At 40.6% G+C, this 23,014-nt stretch overlaps 1 protein-coding gene across 3 annotated transcripts in view; it reads left to right on the top strand.

Moving 5' to 3' along the window:
- The window catches only part of SH3KBP1 (SH3 domain containing kinase binding protein 1), a 339,163-nt gene that overhangs the window by 251,799 nt on the left and 64,350 nt on the right, over nt 1-23,014 (top strand). For all 3 annotated transcript variants that reach the window (XM_077807185.1, XM_077807184.1, XM_077807186.1), the window contains one exon: nt 17,141-17,235. In XM_077807185.1, the coding sequence (XP_077663311.1) occupies nt 17,141-17,235 (95 nt within the window). The remainder of the gene's footprint in view (nt 1-17,140; nt 17,236-23,014) is intronic.

Below are 23,014 nucleotides of genomic sequence, written 5' to 3'. Positions count from 1 at the left end.
CAGTACACCCAACTTTTTCTCCTCTTCCCCCTTCCAACTGATAAACCCCCAGTTTATAGTAAAAATTCTCGTTGTTAGTCCCTAAGTGCATGACCTTGCACTATTTAATTTCATCCCATTTCTATTAGTCCAGTTTTCAAGGTCATCCAGATCTTCTTGTGTGATACAGTAAAATGTGCCTTAGCGACCACTTCTGAAGAGAGACCACCTATCACGAGTGACTGCAGAGGCCACAGAATGTTTTCCTCCTATAATTTAACTGTGAAGAGTGACCACCTGTTGTCTGTAACCAGCAACCATATTTTGTTACTCCATCCATAAAAACAACCTGTAGGACACATGATCTTCCTTACTTCTGTGCTGCTGCTTGCGGCAGCACTGCGTTCAGAGCAGGGAATCTGGCCAGCAACCACTGCTCCCTGGCTGCCCAGCTCTGAAGGTAGCAAATCTTTAAAGAGAGACCACTGCTTACAAGCGACCATTTTTGCTAAGCCCTGGTCTACACTAGGAGTTGAGGTCGAACTTAGCAGCATGAAATTGATTTAACCCTGCACCCGTCCACACGACGAAGCCCTTTTTTCCGACTTAAAGGGCTCTTAAAATCAATTTCCTTACTCCACCCCTGACAAGGGGATTAGCGCTGAAATCGGCCTCGCTGGGTCGAATTTCGGGTACTGTGGACACAATTAGACAGTATTGGCCTCCGGGAGCTATCCCAGAGTGCTCCATTGTGACCGCTCTGGACAGCACTCTAAACTCAGATGCACTGGCCAGGTAGACAGGAAAAGGCCCGCAAACTTTTGAATTTCAATTTCCTGTTTGGCCAGCGTGGCAAGCTGCAGGTGACCATGCAGAGCTCATCAGCAGAGGTGACCATGATGGAGTCCCAGCATCGCAAAAGAGCTCCAGCATGGACTGAACGGGATGTACGGGATCTGATCACTGTATGGGGAGAGGAATCCGTGCTATCAGAACTACGTTCTAGTTTTCGAAATGCCAAAGCATTTGTCAAAATCTCCCAGGCCATGAAGGACAGAGGCCATAACAGGGACCCGAAGCAGTGCCACATGAAACTTAAGATGCTGAGGCAAGCCTACCAGAAAACCAGAGAGGCAAACGGCCACTCCGGGTCAGAGCCCAAAACATGCCGCTTCTATAATGAGCTGCATGCCATTTTAGGGAGTTCAGCCACCACTACCCCAACCGTGTTGTTTGACTCCTTCAATGGAGATGGAGGCAACACGGAAGCAGGTTTTGGGGACGAAGAAGATGATGATGATGATGAGGTTGTAGATAGCTCACAGCAAGCAAGCGGAGAAACCATTTTTTCCGACAGCCAGGAACTGTTTCTCACCCTGGACCTGGAGCCAGAACCCCCTGAACCCACCCAAGGCTGCCTTCCAGACCCGCCAGGCGGAGAAGGGACTTCTGGTGAGTGTACCTTTTAAAATACTACACATGGTTTAAAAGCAAGCATGTTTAATGATTAATTTTCCCTGGCATTCGCGACTCTCCTGGATGTACTCCCAAAGCCTTTGCAAAAGGTTTCTGGGGAGGGCAGCCTTATTGCGTCCTCCATGGTAGGACACTTTACCACTCCAGGCCAGTAACACGTACTCGGGAATCATTGTACAACAAAGCACTACAGTGTATGTTTGCTGGCGTTCAAACAACATCCGTTCTTTATCTCTCTGTGTTATCCGCAGGAGAGTGATATCATTCATGGTTGAATATAGGTTGAAATAGGGTGCTTTTCTTAAGGGGATATTCAGAGGTGCCCATTCCTGCTGGGCTGTTTGCCTGTGGCTGAACAGCAATGTTCTCCGCTGTTAGCCACGGGGAGGGGTGAGGGCTAGCCACGCGGTGGGAGGAGGCAAAATGCGACCTTGGAACGAAAGCACATGTGCTATGTATGTAATGTTAACAGCAAGGTTTACCATGAAAGAGTGTATCCATTGTTCCATAAAATGTGTCTTTTTAAATACCACTGTCCCTTTTTTTTTCTCCACCAGCTGCATGTGTTTCAAGGATCACAGGATCTTCTCCTTCCCAGAAGCTAGCGAAGATTAGAAGGCAAAAAAAACACACTCGCGATTAAATGTTCCCTGAGCTCATGCTGTCCTCCCACGCTGACAGAGCAGAGACGAATGCGTGGAGGCAGACAATGTCAGAGCGCAGGAAAGCACAAAATGACCGGGAGGAGAGTTGGCGGGCTGAAGAGAGTAAGTGGCGGGCTGAAGAGAGGGCTGAAGCTGAAAGGTGGCTGCAGCGTGATGAGAGGAGGCTGGATTCAATGCTGAGGCGGCTGGAGGATCAAACTAATATGCTCCAGCGTATGGTTGAGCTGCAGCAAAGGCAGCTGGAGCATGGACCGCTGCTTCAGCCCCTGTGTAACCAACCACCCTCCTCCCCAAGTTCCATAGCCTCCTCACCCAGACGCCCAGGAACACGGTGGGGGGGCCTCTGGCCACCCAGCCACTCCACCCCAGAGGATTGCCCAAGCAACAGAAGGCTGACATTCAATAAGTTTTAACGTTTTAAACTTTTAAAGTGCTGTGTGGCATTGTCCTTCCCTCTTCCACCACCCCTCCTGGTGCTTTTCTCCTCCACCACCCCTCTTGGGCTACCTTGGTGGTTATCCCCCTATTTGTGTGATGAATTAATAAAGAATGCATGAATGTGAAGCAACAATGACTTTATTGCCTCTGCAAACAGTGATAGAAGGGAGGAGGGGAGGGGGGTTAGGTTACAGGGAAGTAGAGTGAACCAAGAGATGGGGGGTTTCATCAAGGAGAAACAAACAGAACTTTCACACCATAGCCTGGCCAGTCATGAAACTGGTTTTCAAAGCTTCTCTGATGCGCACAGCGCCCTCCTGTGCTCTTCTAGCTGCCCTGGTGTCTGGCTGTGTGTAACCACCCACCCCGCCATAAATGTCTCCCTCTTACTCTCACAGATATTGTGGAGCACACAGCAAGCAGTAATAACAGTGGGAATATTGGTTTCGCTGAGGTCTAAGCGAGTCAGTAAACTGCACCAGCACACTTTTAACCATCCAAATGCACATTCTACCACCATTCTGCACTTGCTCAGCCTGTAGTTGAACAGCTCCTGACTACTGTCCAGGGTGCCTGTGTATGGCTTCATGAGCCATGGCATTAAGGGGTAGGCTGGGTCCCCAAGGATAACTATAGGCATTTCAACATCCCCAACAGTTATTTTCTGGTCTGGGAATCAAGTCCCTTCCTGCAGCTTTTGAAACAGACCGGAGTTCCTGAAGATGCGAGCGTCATGTACCTTTCGCAGCCATCCTACATTGATGTTGGTGAAACGTCCCTTTTGATCCACCAGTGCTTGCAGCACTATTGAAAAGTACCCCTTGCGGTTTATGTACTTTCCGGGTTGGTGCTCCGGTGCCAAGATAGGGATATGGGTTTCGTTATGACCCCACCACAGTTAGGGAATCCCATTGCAGCAAAGCCATCCACTTTGACCTGCACATTTCCCAGGGTCATTCCCCTTGATATCAGCAGATCTTTGCTTGCGTTGGCTACTTGCATCAGAGCAGCCCCCACAGTAGATTTGCCCACTCCAAATTGATTCCCGACTGACTGGTAGCTGTCTGGCATTGCAAGCTTCCACAGAGCTATTGCCACTCGCTTCTCAACTGTGAGGGCTGCTCTCATCTTGGTATTCTTGCGCCTCAGGGCAGGGGAAAGCAAGTCACAACGTTCCATGAAAGTGCCCTTAGAATCATCCCAGACCCGCAACACTATGCAGTCCCACCAGTCTGTGCTTGTTTCCCGAGCCCAGAATCGGTGTTCCACCGCATGAACCTGCCCCATTAGCACCATGATGCCCACATTGCCAGGGTCCGTGCTTTGAGAGAAGTCTGTGTCCATGTCCTCATCACTCTTGTCACCGCGCTAACATCGCCTACTCATCCGGTTTTGCTTTGCCAGGTTCTGGTGTTGCATATACTGCTGGATAATGCATGTGGTGTTTAATGTGCTCCTAATTGCCAAAGTGATCTTTGAGCACTTAGAGCATTTGTGTGGGGACACACACAATCGAGTGTATAAAAACGCTTTCTACAAAACCGACTTCTATAAATTCGACCTAATTTTGTAGTGCAGACATACCATAACTTCCATGAGTGGTTGCTCTTGGCAGGTTTTACTGTATTCTGGTCGTCCTCAGTAATGGCAACACCTCCCAACTTTGTGTCATCCTCAGATTTTATTAGTACATTCCTGCTTTTTGTGCCAAGGTCATTAATGAAAATGTTAAATAAGATTGGTCCCAAGACTGATCCATGTGGTACACCACTAGGAACCTCCCTCCAGTCTGACATTACCTGCTGTAGGCTCCTGTTAACCCATTTCTTATCCACCTTTCAACTCTTGTATTAATCTAACTAATAATTTCCCATGTGGAACCGTATCAGATGTTTTACTGAAATCCAGGTAGATTAGATTTACTGCATTTCCTTTGTCTAGAAAACCAGTTAGCTTTTCAAAGAAAGAGATCAGGTTGGTCTGGCACAATCTACAGTTTGTAGAACCATATTGTACTTTATCCCAATTACCATTTACCTTTATGTCCTTAACTATTTTTAACAAGATTTTTTTTAATATCCAATGTTATATGAGAGAAATGTTTTTGTAATAATAAACTTCATCTGTAATAGTCGGACCGTAGGCATATGATTCATTGTTCTCCATGTTAAGAAAGTTATTCCAAAAGAATTGTTCTATGGTATTCTGGGTATTCTCTTAAGTTCTACATCTGGTGCCTCTTTTACTTTATTACAGGAGTGGCCAACCTGTGGCTCCAGAGCCGTATGCAGCTCTTCAGAGGTTAATATGCGGCTCCTTGCGTAGGTGCTGACTCCGGGGCTGGAGCTACAGACACTAACTTTCCAGTGTGCCGGGGGGTGCTCAATGCTCAACCCCGTGTCTGCCCCAGGCCCTGCCCCCACTCCACTCCTTCCCCCAAGGCCCCTGCCCCTTCCCCCGAGCCTGCCAGGTGCTCACTGCTTCCCCCCTCTCTCCCCCCAGCCTCCTGCACATGCAAAACAGCTGATTGCAGCAGGCAGGAGGTGCTGACTGTCAGGGCTGCCTGTGGGTGGGAGGTGCTGGGGGCTGGAGCAGGGGGGAGCTGATGGGGGGCTGCTGATGTATTACTGTGGATCTTTGGCAATATACATTGGTAAATTCTGACTCCTTCTCAGGCTCAGGTTGGCGACTTGTGCTCTATTACAATGCATCCAGAATTTCCCACAGTCCCTAGATTGCATAACTTCCTGAATAAGTCTCAGTTTAGAAATCTATATAAACTAATTGCATAGTCCTATAGCATTTATGGATCAGTGTGAATACCTACTATTTGCACGCCTAAATAATAATCTCATGTTTATGTCACTGTTTCCATCCCACTGGGTATAAGTAAAAATAGAAAAGTAGAAACAGCTGAACAGTTCTCATAGGTACTTTTAAGGTTTCAGAAGTTGTATTAGGCATGGGAATTTTCTTTGTGTTTTTTTGAGAAGCTGCCACAAGTAAGCTGGATTAGCCATAAATCCAAAAAGTCTCCAGTCCCAGGCTGTTACTAAATCTTCCTCAAGAGTGCTAGGTACCAGCATTCTTGGAGTTTAGCTTAATTTCTCTTTCCTCTTTGCTGTGTTTTCAATACAACACCTAGTACAATGGGACCTCAGTCCTGACTAGAGCCTATAGGTGCTAAACACAATAGACACTGTGCCACTCACGGCACAATCCACTGATCCAGCTCCAAACTGAGAGCGGGCTCTTGGATTCACGATTTGGATCCTAGTGTGCTCGCTGCCAGAGAGTGCTTAGAGGGGATGGAATGATGAGACTGCCTACAGTATCGGATCTGCTACTGCGAGCAGCAAATATCTCCAGTGGCCAGTGATGAGACACTAGTTGGAGAGGGCTCTGAGTTACTACAGAGAATTCTTTCCCAGGTGTCTGGCTGGTGGGTTTTGCCCACATGCTCAGTGTCTAGCTGACCACCATATTTGGAGTCGTGATGGAATTTTATCCTGGGTCAGATTGGCAGAGACCCTCGGAGGGTGGGGAGGTTCGCCTTCCTTTGCAGCATGGGGCACAGGTCACCTGCGATTTAAAGTAGTGGAAATGTTGGATTCTCTGTAACTTGAAATCTTTAAATCATGATTCCAGGAGTTCAATAACTCAGCTAGAGGTATGGGGTCTACAGAAGTGGTTGGGTGTGGTTTTGTGGCCTACAGTGTTCAGGAGGTCAGACTAACTAGATGACCTTAAAGTTCCCACAGGGATCTGTACTGGGACCAGTATTGTTCAACATATTCATAAATGATCTGGAAAAAGGGGTAAACAGTGAAGTGACAAAATTTGCAGATGATGCAAAACTACTCAAGATAGTTAAATCCAAAGTAAACTGGGCAACAAAATGGCAGATGAAATTCAATGTTGATCAGTGCAAAGTAATGCACATTGGAACACATAATCCCAACTATACAAATAAAATGATGGGTCTAAATTAGCTGTTATCACTCAAGAAAGAGATCTTTGAGTCATTCTAGATAATTCTCTGAAAATATCAATGTGCAGTGGCAGTCAAAAAATCTAACAGAATATTAGGAATCATTGGGAAAGGAATAGATAATAAGAGAAAATATATTGCCTCTATATAAATCCATGGTATGCCCACATCTCGAATACTGCATGTAGATCTGATCATCTCATCTCAAAAAAGATATATTGGAATTGGAAAAGGTACAGAAAAGGGCAACAAAAAATGACTGGGGTGTGAAACAGCTTCCATATGAGGAAAGATTAATAAGACTGGAACTTTTCAGTTTGGAAAAGAGATGACTAAGGGGGGATATGATAGATGTCTATAAAATCATGACTGGTGTGGGGAAAGTAAATAAGGAAGTGTTATTTTTTCCTCATAACACAAGAACTAGGGGCTCAGCAAATGAAATTAATAGGCAGCAGGTTTAAAACAAACAAGGAAGAATTTCTTCACACAACGCACAGTGAAACTGTGGAATTCTTTGCCAAAGGATGTTGTGAAGTCCAAGACTGTAACAGGGCTTAAAAAAGAACTAGATAAATGGGTATAAGCCAGGATGGGCAAGGAAGCAAAACTGTGCTCTGAAGCATCCCTAATCTCTGCCAGAAGGTGGGAAAGGGTGGGGATGGAGCACTTGATGATTACCTGTTCTGTTCATTTCCTCTGAAGCACCTGGCATTAGCCACTGTCGGAAGACAGGATACTGGGCTAGATGGACCATTAATATGACTCAGTATGGCTGTTCTTATGTTCTCATGAGTCTATGAGTACATTGCTGGCCTGAGGAGCAGCAGGTAGCATAGGTAGGGCAGGAAGATTGGCGTGCCGCCACAGAGCCATCCTTCCCTTGGCTAACGTTGGTGCTTCTTGCTCTCAGTTGCATAGCAGCAGCTGCAGTGTGAGACTACATGTTGGTTGTAGCCCACAAACACAGAGAATGCGGAGCAGCTTCACTTCTTTTTTACCCTCTCTGCCCAACTGAGTGAGCCCCCCGTCTCTTTATTGGCCTATCATTCCACAGAGGGGTAAAAGGATAGGAGGAAGGGTTCTCAGGGATCTGAGAGACAAAGAGGAGGAAGCACTTCAGAGCTAGAGAACCATCAGAGTGAAAGAAGGGCGCTCAAAGACTTGGGGGAGAAAAAGATGGGACCTCAGGGCTCCAAGGGCAAAGAGGAGGTGGAAGAGTGTGTAGAGCTTGAGGGGGCAGAATATGTGGGAGAGTCCTTGGGGTATAGGGAGGCAGCAGAAAAAGAGGGCAAGGAGGAATGTCACTGAAGGTGTCACATGAGTTTATAGGAGTGATTTTTGTAGGGGAAGACTGATATGTGCTGTGTTTGGATTTTTGTGGGGGCAATGCTGATGATGGGTGTCTATATTTTTCTATGATTTTGGAATAGAATATGTTGTGGGGAGGTGTGTGTTTGTTGTGGGGTTGGAGTTATTTGCTTTTGGGGGGAGGGGCACTAGCCTGTCGTGATAAGATTGTGTGTTAGGAAATATTTATCCATTATTATAAGAATTTGAGATTGGATTCTGAAAAATCTGTACAGCAGAACATTGCTAATTAACTGGGAGAACTATTGCAAATGATTGAAATTGACAATTTAGAATGTAAATAAATGCAATAGAAAAATATGGATAATGTAGCACAAAATGCATTATAATTTACTTTCAGGTACTTCATGGTGTTTCATAATGTGCAAATGATTTTTATATTTTGTAAAAGTAACAAATTCTTATAATAAGGAAACTTTATTATAATGTTGTGTCTGATATTCCTCAGTAGTAGGCAGAAGATACCTCTTGGTACAAATTATAAAATGTAAAGATTAGTTAATCTGGATTAGAGAAATTCTAATTTATTCCAGGTTGTTATGTTTTATGTTTGTTTCTACGGTGGTGAGGTAGTGTTCTGATGTTCTCGGTATACATGGTGAAATTCTGTGGAAATTCGATTTGGGTAGTCCAGTTTTGGATCATGACTCTAATGATCTGTGTAGATATTGAGCAGTAGAACTAAATTCTGCTGTAACTTGGACTTGGGTTTGAGTTGTGTGGTGTGTTTGTTTGTCTTTGCAACAGAGTTGCAGTTTTTTCTCATTTAAATAGTGTGCAGGGTCTTTTGTGCTCTAGCATCTCTTCCTCCATTTATAGAAACCTGTTTTATCAGTAATAGGATTAATCTCACTTAATTTTAGGCTTCTTCTTTCAGACTGTGTTGTTTTTATTTATCCAAACTCCATTAGCGTGTGCACCCAACTCAGTTGGTATGTGAATTTAGACTCCCTGTGGAGAGCTAAATAACTGGTTTTCAGAAGTCAAATGTATGTTGATGGGGTTTTTTAATCAATTTTCAAGTAAACTGCAAATACAAATCTAGCATAGTGCTTGTGCTGTGTCAGACTGAGGAAAGTTTATTGCAGTGTATCACACTAGTTGTCTGACAAGGAAGAAGCAGGATCAGACTTAAAAAGAGTATTATGCCTCCACTTGGACTTAGAGGGAAAGCAAGCTCCAGAGTCCTGGACCTTCCCTGGAGAATTGCCCTATTTCAGCCTCTAGATGTGCGCATCTGTGGACTGTCTGCTTGAATGCCACATCTGATCTTTAGAGTCTGGTAAGAGAACAAGGAGAAAGTTGGTCTTTAAAGATAAATGGGACTCCAAACGGTATAGGGCTTTATATGTAATGCTTCAGATTGCCACTGGAAATACATTTCAAGCCAGTGCAGTCTGTGGTGTGTGAAAGAAATATGACCCATGCACCAACCTAAGTAATTAGGCATCCACATTCTGTACTAGCTGCAGTTTCCAAGTTATCCTTAACTTTGGCACTTGCTTGCCCTCTTCTTTCAACAAAGCTGTGCTTTTTGCCTGAGTGCCAAACATAGTTCAAATAGATCAAGGAGCTATGTTCAGTACTTTCGGACAGATTCTGGGGCATGGACGGGGAGTAGCTGGAGTGAGTTGCATTCTAGCTTCCCCCCGGTGCATTGTTCCTTGGAGACCATAGCCAGTTTACACGACTTAAAGCAGCCCCTGGACTTCTGTAACCTGTGCTGGGACTCAGGCTGTGGTAGAGAATCAGAGAGCTGTTAGTTCTCTGATTCTCTTCCTTTTTCCCACTGCCTGAGTGATTGTGTGCAAGTGGGGAACCATGCTTTACTCCATGTTTTTTCTGGGATTAGGCACAGCCAGTTGAGCTCCTATTGTATTTTCCCTGGGGCTCCCATAGCCTGGTGGGGAAACTGGCAATGGAGGAGCCAGAACCATTCTTCTCCCTCCCTGGAGATGCAGCAAATAGCCATTGAGGGAGCTCCTGAGCCACTGCAGCAGATAAAGTACAGCAGCTGCTCAGGGCACTCCTGAGTCACATCAGAGCTGGTATTAGGACTGCACCAGAAGTGATAGGAGACAGCTTGAGAGAGGGTCCCCCTCTATTGCCTCTCCATAGTAAAAGGCCAGGTTAAAACACTTCATTTTAAAAATCACAGGGTGTGGCCCAGAGAATGGACTTTAAATTAGACAAATACAATTTTTCTTCGTAACACAGACTCCTTCAAGAGTTATGTTGATGAAAACAATGTAGTGGTTTTAAACAATGACACCCCAACTCAAATTAATGCAGAATTGGTAATCTTTCTTGGTTAGTCCTGGAAATTATAACAGCAGATACTGCAAGTAGACGCAGCTGGGAAATACATAAGGAAGAAGGAATGGGGAGTGGTCATTTCCCCATACATATTACTTTTCAAGGGCAAAGTAAGGTTGAATGTAATGGAAGATTACCTACCTGGAATTTTAAGAAAGCTTTATGTGAATGATGACAGAGAATTTCAATGACAATATAGTAAAAGGATTAATAGCAGCAGCTACTCTAGCCATACCTAAGATATTGAAGTACCCCAAAACAAAAACTCTCTTCCATGGTGAAGGGAGGAGTGCAAAATGTCAGTTAAAGAAAGGAACAAAGTCTATGAAAAAGCAAAAAGTGCAATTAATAGTGAAGATGTAATGAAGTGTAAAAGAAGTAAGGCAACAGCACAAAGACTTATTAAAAAAAATCAAAGAGCATGTGAAGAGGTACTGTGGGCAGATAAATAAAGATACTAAGACATCAGAAATGTACAGGCAAATCAGAAGAATGAATGGAATTCAGACCAAGAGGAGTCACATTCCAAGCCTTACTAGGACTGACAAAATAGTTAGATGTTCTGATAATGAGAAAGCAGAAGTTTTGACAGAAGCTTTTCAAGGGGTGAGTAATTATGAAAATCAAAGGGCAGTTTTCCACAAGAATAAAATACAATTCATTGAAGAGAATCATGAACAGTGTAGTTGTTATCTTTATCTTTATTTTCTGAATGAATGGTTTTGTTTGTGGGAACTTGAGAAAGCTATTGATATCAGCAAGAATACATCCGTAGGTAAAGATAATATATGCAACATAGTGTTTAAATATCTCTTTGAAAGCAGTTTGAGGGTTCTCTTGTAATTATATAACTGTCATGGCCTGGTTGTGGGAGGCCAGACCTAGCAGAGATAGAGTCCGCAATAGACCAGAGTCAAGAGTCAGCAGGTCAGGATACCAGGAGATCAGAAGCACAAGACAAACTAGAGGTCAGAACCATGACTTAGGAACCAGAGTCAGGCTGGATCAGAATACTAGAGTGTCAGAGGCAGGAGAATAACTGGAGGTTAGGAATCACAAGTCAGATGCCAAGAGTTGAGCCTGGTCGGGATTCCAGGAAATCAAACCACAGAGCAGGAAACATAAGGCACACAGTCCAGAACAGGGTGGAGCTTCCTGTTCCTCCTGCTGCCAGTGGACCAGTCAGCCGCTCTGGGATTCCACCAGTTGGACTTCAGAGGTGGAGCCTCACACTGGGGCAGGTCTTGGTGGGTCCAGATAAGCCATTGTCAGCAGGCTGCCAGGTGGAGGATTGGAGTGTGGCTGCTCCCAGGAATCCTGCAGTCCTGGGTTCAAGATCTGTGGGAAAAGACAATAATACTATATGGGGAAAAGGAGTGATAACAGTAGAATAGAAACGTGCAGTAATTCTAGTGCAAAAATCAGGCAAACTGTGAAAAACATACGAATGCAGAAATTAGGCAAACTGTCCACAAAAGTAGTGCCTGTAGACCTATTGCCCTTACATCCTGCCTGGGTAAAAGGTATGGGGAGACTGATGAATGAAAGATTGGCTGCCTATTTGGAAAAGAGTGGCATTGTAAATGGGGTGCAGAGTGGTTTTTGGGGAGGAAGGTGCACCGTTGATCAAATTGTTAAATTAGAAACTGTATGGGGCACAAAGGTTTCATGATAGCTATCTTTATAGATATTGAAAAGTTTTATGACATGCTGTGGAGGGAGGGCGTGTTGTGCAAAATAGGTGCACAAGGAATAAGGGGAAGAATATATGGGTGGATTAGAGAATTTTTGCGTAAAAAGACTAGGCAGGTCAGAGTTGGGAAAATTATGTCAAAAATATGTAATGTTAAAAATGGTACGCCATGAGGAAGTGTTATCAGCCTGACCTTCTTTAATGTTATAATAAATGATCTCCCAATATGAATAAGTGCCAGAGTAGGTGTCACTCTATTTGCAGATGATTGTGCTCTGTGGGTTAGGAGCAAGAATACTGAAGTGGGAGAAAAGAGAATCAACAAAGCATTACAAAAGACCTCTGACTGGGAAAATGCTTGAGGTTTCAAATTCTCCATCACTAAAATCAAAGTATTGGTCTTTATGATAAGGAAGGTTATAAAGGAATGTCAGCTATATCTGTATGGAGAACAAATAGACATAGGTAAAAGGTTTTAATTTCTAGGAGGTAATATTTGATACTAAATTAGTTTGGAAAGATCGTATAGACTGTGTTAAAGATAAACGTACAGGAAGTAGTAACCTGCTTATAAGTTTGGCTGGGACTGCTTGCGGGGTGGATAAGAAAACACTGTTGATAGTATACAGAGCTTTAATCAGCCCAATTATTGACTATGGCCTGGGTGTCAGCATCAAAATCAGAACTTAAAAAATTAGATTTAATATAAGCACAGGCACTGTGAGTGTATGCGGTTCATTTATTACAACACCCATATACACGCTACAGATCACTTCTAGTGAAATGCCAGTTACACTACAAATGAAACTACTGGACCTAACTTTCTGGGCCAAAGTTAATGAGAATTTCAGTGAGGAAAGTACCAAACAAATGTACGAGGATTGTTGAGAATTTGGTTGGTGAATGATGGCACATGATGTGAGAAAGCCACATGATTGAGTTAAAGTGTGGAAGCAGAAGTTGAAAGGCAAGGAAAAGCTAAACAAAGTCAAAACTATTAGTTGTTTTGGAAAACTGTAGGAAAATTAGTCGTAGAAAAATTAGTTATAGATGGAAAGTTGCATGTCCAAATGCGGATTTAAATTTATTTTATAAACGTAAGCGTAAAAAAGAAACAGTAGGTAATAAAAACGAAGTGTACCAGTATATAAATGAAAAGTAGTTGTTGTTTTTTTCAAATATATACAGATGGATCCAAAAAAGAAAAAATAGGAAGAGTAGGGGCAGCATATGGTATACCAGAAGTTGGAATTAGTACATCTACCAGAACATCTGATTTTGTAGCTGTCATGACAGCCAAACTAGTAGCAGTAATGCTAGCATTAAATCGGATCTGAGGTGTACTCCCAACAGAAGTGGTCATTTTTTTTTATCTCAGTCTGAGATCTTATAATGATAAAAAAAAAAAGGTGTCTCAGTGTGTAGAAGTGATTTAATCAATGAAATAATATATTTCTAATGATAGCTACTACAGATGGGGATACCGTTAGCATTAGCTTGGATCCCAGAGCATATTGGGATAACAGGGAATGAAAAGGCAGACAATGAAATAAAAGGATTGGCATAGAAATACCCTTGGGTAAACAGGAATTTAAAAGCCTAGTACAGAAAAACCTAAAAAAGGAATGGCAAAAATTTGGGATTAGTCAAGAAAGCGGAAGAAGATTTATTGTGCCATACAGCTGAGGATAACAACATACATCAGAGCCTGGGTAGAGTAAATGAAATGATTTAGTTTAGCGTACTAACCAGTTGTGACTTAAACAAAAATCTTTTTTGGATAAATAGACACAAAGATGGACTATGTATATTCTGTAAGGTGGTCAATTGAACAATTGATCCCCTTTTATGGGTATGTATGGGCTTTGATAAAGACAGGGAAAAGCTTTCTGAGGAACTCAAACATCTTAAGGTAACAAAAGTTACGTTATGTTATTTAGTAAAGATATCAGAGATATGGAGTGGTATTAGAAAAGTGTTTTACCTGAAAGACAGAGCGCAGAGTGAGCGAATATAAACTGCTAAGTATTTAGGAATTAGAATTCGTGGTAGTTATAGATTATTCAGTCAAGCTTCACCCCTCCCCCCGTAAAAAAGACGACTCCTCCCTCAATGGCCACAGTTAAGACACCATTGCAAAAGAGGTTGAGTTTATTAATTTTCAGGGGCAATATTAAGGCCTGTCTGTTCACTCAGTCTGTTTCCTGAGGAATGTGAAGTGAGAAAGAAGGGTTATTTGTCCATTTCTAGAGAGGGAGGGTGGGGCTTGTGATTCAAGTTATTTTACTGGCACTTCATATAGTTTGAAAGAGTAAACATAGCGATATCATTTTAAAGTATTAAGTAAGAACTGAAAATCATCAGATTGAATGTCTTTATCTTCCCCCAGTATTTCTTTGCCAAAATTTGCATGTGCATATGTTTGGGAGGGAGCCTTGTTTTAAAAATGTGCCTTTACATTAGGTCAGAGAGAAATTTCAAGGCATTTGGTGGAACTTAAGAAGAGTGGTGCAGGTTTGTGTGCCTTGTATACTAGTCCACAGTGTGAAGCTGATGAAGAGGGGGTACAAAACTGGCAGCTGGGAGTACTAAATATAGGGGCTGTACAAACATTTTCTTTTTGGTGCAGGAGGATAGAGTTCCGCTTGTCTGTTTTGTTATTGTCTACAGTTGTCATTTGTCAGCTTTCTCCAGGCAGCCATTGCTTTAACCACTCATTTACTATTGATCTCATTTTTTTAAAAAAAGTTCATTCTATTGTGGTCTCTAGGAGGTAGTTTTTCAGTGTAAATACCCAGTGTATCTCACCTCTTTGTTGGCAACCAGCGTAATAGGCTGGAAAACCAGCGTCCCATTACGTTTCATGGGCTTGATTCTGACCTCAACTTTCTGGCATGTGTTGACATTTCTCAGAACATTTATTTTTGTATACATATATGCTGTGTGTCTGAGATTAGAGTCTGTCCCTTTCTTTTATTCTGTCTAAACATGATTGCTGGAAGTAAGCACATTTTAATCCTGTTGTTATCTTTTGCTCAGATGATTTATGGAGGTCTTAATGTGGCGAAGAAAAGTAGAATATCACCTTGTTTTGTTAATAGAATTTTATATGTTTGACCTGTTGAGCCTCTTGACTATTTATTTTTGCTTCTCCTAAACAGTTAGCCTTTCCAGAGGCTTGAAAGTTGATTCATCCTTTTTATGCAGTCACCCATATCATCACTACACACTCATAAGGGTTACTAAGACCTACGTATATTGCCCCTTTCTGGGAGCCCTTCTCTGAGAACACTGGGGTTTTAATTCTAATGTAATACTTTCTTTCTACTTATTCACCATAGACTGCTGTGCATTGTTTCCCACCTGATACTAAGAACATAACATCCAATTAATTCATAGAGGAATAATTTATGCACCTGAGAATGCACAGTCTCCCGAGTCTCATTCAAAAAGGAAAATCACTTCCTGCAACAGCCCCTCCCAACATTCCATTCTGTGTCATAAAAATGAATCACTAAGGTCCTGCCTAATAACAAGAGGCTTTACACAAGATGCTGCACACACTTTTTTGAAGTACAGCCTTAAATTGATACCAGCTCTGCATACATTTATTAAATCTGTTGTTTGTCAAAATCTTTCTTTGTGGTGTGTAGATTCTATAAATACAAAATTATTATGATGATAGCCCACATGCAAATGAAATGATGAGAACATAGTTGATTCTATCAGTCTCTCTCTCCTTGCTGTTCACTTGCTCCACAACCAGCTGTTCTAGATCAGTGCATGTAAGTCTTCCACCCCCATATCTCCACTGTTCTGCATACTCCTTCCTACAGTGATATGGGGTCAAGCACCCCAGAAGAACTGCTCAATATGTTGAGCTGGAGTAACTTCCTTTCTTGGCCCCAGAGAAAAGATGGAGAGGTCCAAGACTCAGCTTACAGACTGGTAGTTAACCACTCTCGTCCCACCTCAAATACTAATTATGGGTCTCAGGTTCTCCCATGCTGAATCCTTGGAGACCGTTCTTTTGTTCTGAGCAACTAATACATAAATAATAGTATTTGGAAATTGTTATTGGAGGATGTTCTCTATTTCTGGAAAGTATCAGGAGGATCAGCCTCTTCCTCCTTGGCTCTTGTCAGAGGGTCTTTCCAGAAGTATGCTCATCCTCTTTTCCTGATCATTATATCTTCAGAGGAGGAAAGAGGCTACAAACTGATGGTTCATGTACTAATTTTCCTGGCTGTCAAGAAGAGAGCTGTGAGCCAGAGAGATCTTGACATACTTACTTCACAGCAACTTAAAATTCATCCCCTGCTGAGTAATAATATGTGAACCAGAAAAGACCCTGACCCCCATTAAAACTAATTGTTCAAGCACAGTGCATCCCCATGCACCGACTTACCTAGATGTATATTTTATAATTACTTAATATTAATCTACAAAGCATCCACCTATCTTTCTAGTAGAGGGCTCTGATTTAAAATATTGTATATTTTTATATATACTCTAATAGGAGAAATGAATGATCCTCTTTATTTATAACTTCTCAATGAGGATTGGCATGCTTGACTTCGCTGCATAGCAACAAGTCATAATTAACTGGGTTTTTTTATGACAGTTGTGTTGATGATTAGGAGTAGGAGTATTTGGTATCTTAGAACTGAGAAGATACCTTATTTATAGAAAGTGAAGAAAGAAAGGAGGAAAAAACTTTATAGTAATGTTGGAAAATGTCCATTAATGATGTATATACAAGGAAATATTTATGAATCCTCTTTACATTTTTTTAATTATTTTGAGTCACCAGATTAAAAATATCTATTGCCTTGCATTAGCAGGAAGATAAATGAACTATCTGGCCTCCTAGGTCTTTTCCATCTCTAATTTCTGTGAGCTTATGGAAAGAAATACAGGGAACAACAAACGCTTACATTTATTTTGGTGGAAATAGTTCATGACATATGGCTACAAAACTCTTTTTTTTTTTCCTAGCTGATAAATGCAGGAATTGTCAATACAGAACTTCTGAATATTTCATGCAATTTGTGAAGGTCTACAATATACAGAGAAACAAATAGTAAAAATAGAAAACAATATTTTATATAGAGACACTTAAAGTATAGCGTGACTATATTTATAGGGAAATAGTTGGATAAAAAATGTTATAAGATTATCATTTATTGAATTGCACATTTTTCCTTTCAGTCAAGGAGTATTGCAAAGTAATATTTCCGTATGAAGCACAGAATGAAGATGAACTGACAATCAAAGAAGGTGATATTGTCATACTCATCAATAAGGTAAAGGCAGCATTTTCCTTTCATAAACCAGAATACAGCTTTATATATATATATATAAAAATTTCCATGCTGGGCACCTAACTCCATTTTGTGCCTTTGAAAATCTCCCTCTTAGCTCATAAAACTAAAAGAGTTTTGTTAAAACATGATAAAATAGGTGTCAGGAAGACCCACTTTTTTTCTCTTTTGCTTCAGAGTCTTATCTTGATAAAATTAAGCAAAGCACAGAGTTTGTGTTTTCATGAGTTTACAAGTGTGACTGGAGTCCCAGGGGAGCCAACTGAGGTCACTCAACTAGGCTGAACTGCAAAGAATGGGGCAGGCAATCCCCAAAGCTGGTGGATATTCCAATACTTAGATTTACCAAACTGGCACATAACAGCTTCTATAATACCGCACTGATAACCCAGAAGCCAACAACACAGTTCCCTTAAAGCAACCCAGCCTTAGGCCTCCACGCAGACACCCAAGGCAAATGTGATGAGGATTACTGAAAATCTTATTCATCATATAAAAAAATTCTACCAATCTCAAAGGATCCGACAGATTACCTCCCAGGTTAATGAATATTTCAAATCTTACCCAAATACACACTTACAGACAATTCTTATTAACTAAACTAAAATTTATTAAAAAAGAAAAGAAGAGAGAGGGTATTGGTTAAAAGATCAGTATACATACACAGATGAGTACAATTCTTGAGATTCAGATTCATAGCAAGGATGGTGAGCTTTGTAATTGCAAAGAGTTCTTTCAGAATTAGCTCATAGGTTTATAGTCCAATGTTTGTATTCAGGGTGATTCCAGACTGGGATTCTGAAGATCTCAACCTTTTGACTCAAGCTTCCCCTGTATCAAGCATTAAGCATTAAGTCTGAGATAAAAAGGATCAGGACCCAAGCCCTTTTTGATACAGTTTCAGGCCTTTTTTGACATGTTGGTGTCCTTTGGTGAACAATAGGCAATTAATGAAGACTTCTTTCCTAAGCATCACCGGTAATTAGTTACCCAAATTAACACGATGCAATTTATCCATTAGGCAGTCTAACACAAACTTCAAAGAGACATTTAGACAATTACATGATTGCACCCAAGATACATCTAAATGTTAATATTTCTTTTGATCTCTGAATCAATAGCTATAGTGACAGACAGGAACTGTCTGTTTACATAGCTCACATATTAATATGAAATGAGTACACACATACAATTAGCATCACCTCTAATTTCTAAAAATATAGATTTGCATTTCAAAATTCTAGCCAATCTAACATAGAATGGCTCTAATTACCATTTCTGATATGTCTTTACAAGTTGTCTCTGGGTCAGTTAGCCTGCAGGATGCTTAACCCTTTCTGGCTATGTGTTAAACTTTGTATAAGATTTGTTGCAATTATATAACAGTGGTAGCAGTAATGATTTGCATGATTATATTTTAATAGACATCCCAAGTAATTATAAAACTCTTTGATTTGCACCCAGTGACAAATCCGCATTACCCAAATAAGCCATGGGTTGGTTCCTTTTCCAAATGCAACAGCCTTGGGATTAGATGGGAAGGATGGTAAATGTACACAAGCACAACAGCATCAGTGCAGTGCTTATATGTCCAGTTTGAGTGGGTTGCAGTGGTTTTTGTTGTGATTTGCTTTGCTTTGGCTTTTTTTGGTGGTTTGGTTAGGGTTTTGTTTTGGTTTGGTTTTATTTTTATTTTAGTAAGTAGGTGCTTTTACTAAATGGCAAGCATGTGGTAATTGAATTTGAAAACAAAACAAAAACCCCAAAGACAATGGGTCAAAATGGTGTTATAGACACACACGCACGCACACACACACACATACACACACTCGTTGACTTAATATCATTACACGTGTAATAAATGGCCCAATTTCATTAATATACTAAATATACACGGTTACAATTTGTGTTAAATAACTATATTATACTTCTGTAGTATAAGCCAAAGTTCTATTACTATCTTAATAGTAAGTTTGATTTTCTACATAATTTTTGTATGTCTGTGAACATTTGTAAATTATGGCTTAGCTCTCTATACTGGCAAGTATGACCAAAAATTGGTCAGATTATTTAAAAATATTCTGAATTAGGGCTGTTAAGCAATTAAAATATTAATCGCAATTAATCATGTGATTATAAAAATTAGTTGTGATTAACCACGTTAATAATGGAATACCATGTATTTAAATATTTTTGGATGTTTTCTACATTTTCAAATATATTGATTTCAATTACAACACAGAATACAAAGTGTATAGTGCTCACTTTATATTTATTTTTGATTATTATTTGCACTGTAAAAAACAAAAGAAATAGTATTTTTCAGTTCACCTCTTACAACTATTGTAGTGCAACCTCTTTATTGTGAAAGTTGAATTTACAAATGTAGAATTATATACAAAAAATAACTGCATTGAAAAATAAAACAATGTAAATCTTTAGTGTCTCCAAGTCCACGCAGTCCTACTTCAACCAATGGCTCAGACAAACTTGGTTACAATTTGCTGGAGATAATGCTGCCTGCTTTTTGTTTATGTCGCCTGAAAGTGAGAACAGGCATTCTCATGGCACTGTTGTAGCCAGTGTCGCAAAATATTTATGTGCCAGATGCACTAAAGATTCATATGCCCCTTGGGGGGAGGGATAGCTCAGTGGTTTGAGCATTGGCCTGCTAAACCCAGGGTTGTGAGTTCAATCCTTGAGGGGGCCATTTGGGATCTGGGGCAAAAATTGGGGATTGGTCCTGCTTTGAGCAGGGGGTTGGACTAGATGACCTCCTGAGGTCCCTTCCAACCCTGATATTCTATGATTCTTTGTGCTTCAACCACCATTCCAGAGGACACGCATCCATGCTGATGATGGGTTCTGCTTGATAACGATCCAAAGTAGGACTGATGCACATTCATTTTCATCATCTGGGTCAGATGCCACCAGCAGAAGGTTGATTTTCTTTTTTGGTGGTTTGGGTTCTGTTGTTTCTGCATCGGAGTGTTGCTCTTTTAAGGCTTCTGAACGCATGCTCCAGACCTCGTCCCTCTCAGATTTGGGAAGGCACTTCTGATTCTTAAACCTTGGGTCGAGTGCTGTAGCTATTGTTAGAAATCTCACATTGGTACCTTCTTTGCGTTTTGTCAAATCTGCTGTGAAAGTGTTCTTAAAACAAACACGTGCTGGGTCATCATCCAAGACTGCTATAACATGACATATATGGCAGAATGCAGGTAAAACAGAGCAGGAGACATACAATTCTCCCCCAAAGAGTTTAGTCACAAATTTAATTAATGCATTATTTTTTAATGAGCATCATCAGCATGGATTCATGTCCTCTGGAATGGTGGCCGAAGCATGAAGGCATACATCTGCAGGGCTGGCTCTAGGCACCAGCTGAGGAAGCTGGTGCCTGGGGCGGCAAATCAGAAGGGGGCGGCACTCCGGTGTGGGGGTTTTTTTTTTTGTTTTTTTCTTTTTCCCCCCTTCCTCAGTGGCACTTCGGCGGCAGCTTTTTCATTTTCCCTTCCTCGGTGGCACTTGGGTGGCAGCTTTTTCATTTTTTCTTCTTCGGTGGCTGGTTTTTTATTTTTGCTTCTCTGCTTGGGGAGGCAAAAAAGGTAGAGCCGGCAATGCATATCTGGCACATAAATAACTTCAACACCAGCTACGAAAGTACCATGCAAATGCCTGTTCTCACTTTCAGGTGACATTGTATATCAGAAGAGGACAGCATTATCTCCTGTAAATGTAAACAAACTTGTTTGTCTTAGCGATTGGCTGAACAAGAAGTAGGACTGAGTGGACTTGTAGGCTCTAAAGTTTTACATTGTTTTGTTTTTGGCAGCAATTACGTAACAAAAAAAATCTACATTTGTAAGTTGCACTTTCATGATAAAGAGATTGGACTACAATACTTGTATGAGGTGAATTGAAAAATACTATTTCTTTTGTTTATCATTTTTACAGTGCAAATATTTGTAATAATAATATAAAGTGAGCACTGTACACTTTGTATTCCATGTTGTAATAGAAATCAATATCTTTGAAAATGTAGAAAAACATCCAAAATATTTAATAAATTTCAATTGGTATTCTATTGTTTAACCGTGCAATTTAATCACGATTAATTTTTTTGAGTTAATCGCATGAGTTATTTGCAATTATTTGACAGCCCTATTCTGAATATAAATATAGTTAATGAGTCAGTATACATATTGAAAGAAAACCCAATCTAGTGTCTCAAAACTGAATGCTTGTTTGTCCCTGTCCTTTCTCCGTTGCTAACATATTTAATATTTATCCAGCTTTCATGGTGAGCCCATGTGTTAATTTTCCAGCAGGTTGTATCACTGCTTATGGTGGGGAGCCTAAACAGATAATGGGTAGGATAGGTGAGCAGCCAATACACAGTTAATTTAACAAGTATAAATAAGTAGGACATGTAAAATATGCTCAAGTTACTCCTCAAGTCTGGCTGTGGAAGTTTCTGACGGGCATCATGACAGTGACCCAAATGTAAAGAAGATGGGGACTTCGCAGATAGTGCCCTCACTTAAGCAGGAAAAAAAACCCATAGGGAAAGCATTAAAACACTAGAGATAATCTAAACCTTCACAGACATGCATGCTGTTACACGTGTGCCTACCTGCCAAGAGCATGTGTAGAGTTTGACTTCAGTGGATTGTAACTTTTCAGCTATCTTTTTATTCTCGTCTTCCCCTTTAGTCTGTCAAAATAAGGAAAACCTATTGTTTTGCCAAACAAATTCAGTCCTGTTATCCTTTTGTTCCACTTGTATACATAGTCTTTCCTCATGGATGCACAGAGATATTACAAGAATTGTTATGCTAGAGATGAATCTTGCATGCTGTGTAGGGAATTGATTTCTAAGTGTAAGGTGAATCTGAAATAGGTTGAGTATGTTTTCTTCTTAGGAGTCCGGTGGCACGACTACGCCTCTGATACTTTTCTTCTTAGATTTATCAGGACCTTTGGTACAAAAGAAATAAAATAATCTCATTAGTTTGTCAACTAACTAATAGCAGAATTGGAGTACTGTAATGGTTTCCAAATTACTTACTTATAGTTGCTAACAAAGATGAACTTGCATACGTGGACAAAAAATTAAACATAAGCCTTGCTAATTTTGGATCTTCTTTATTTTTCTTTTTAAAAAATTTAATTTGAAATGAATAAGTTGTTCATGCAGAGGAGCTGTTTTCTCCCACTATTTGTCTTCATCCTGCTTGAAAATCCATTGTGACATCAGTCATACCTTGAAACTGAAGTCATGATCTATCCCTTTTATTCACTTATCAATCAAAGGAATACAGTGTCCTACTAGTTTATCCCATTATGATCATTTGAAGGGGAACAGAGATGTTATTGATGAATAAGTTTTTTGAAGGCCATAATCTTTTACACTTTGCTTAATGAACTTCCTTCTTTAGAATGTGTTTGCAATAAAATAAGTTAAATAATTATTCAGAAAATAAAATGTTAATTGAGATTAGTAAATATTAATTGGGGGAAAATGAAATTTGTTGTGTTCCATGTAGACTAAAGGTAGTAAACACGAGTCACCGCTGTATTTGAAAGACCACTTTTTCTGGAATTTGATTCTTTATTGTTCCATTAGCTTTATAACTTTTGGTTTTTTAAATAAATTGAGTATCCCTCTGTAGTATCTTTTAGTTCATCTGGCCTTCACTGAAACTGTTTCTGACTGGATAGAGGCTTTCACTGAGGTAATTTTTAAAGATTGTCCATT

The sequence above is a fragment of the Eretmochelys imbricata genome, chromosome 1, assembly GCF_965152235.1.
Source record: "Eretmochelys imbricata isolate rEreImb1 chromosome 1, rEreImb1.hap1, whole genome shotgun sequence".
Lineage (NCBI taxonomy): Eukaryota > Metazoa > Chordata > Testudines > Cheloniidae > Eretmochelys > Eretmochelys imbricata.
Note: the sequence above shows the minus strand (reverse complement) of the source record. Positions and strands in the feature narration are given on the sequence as shown.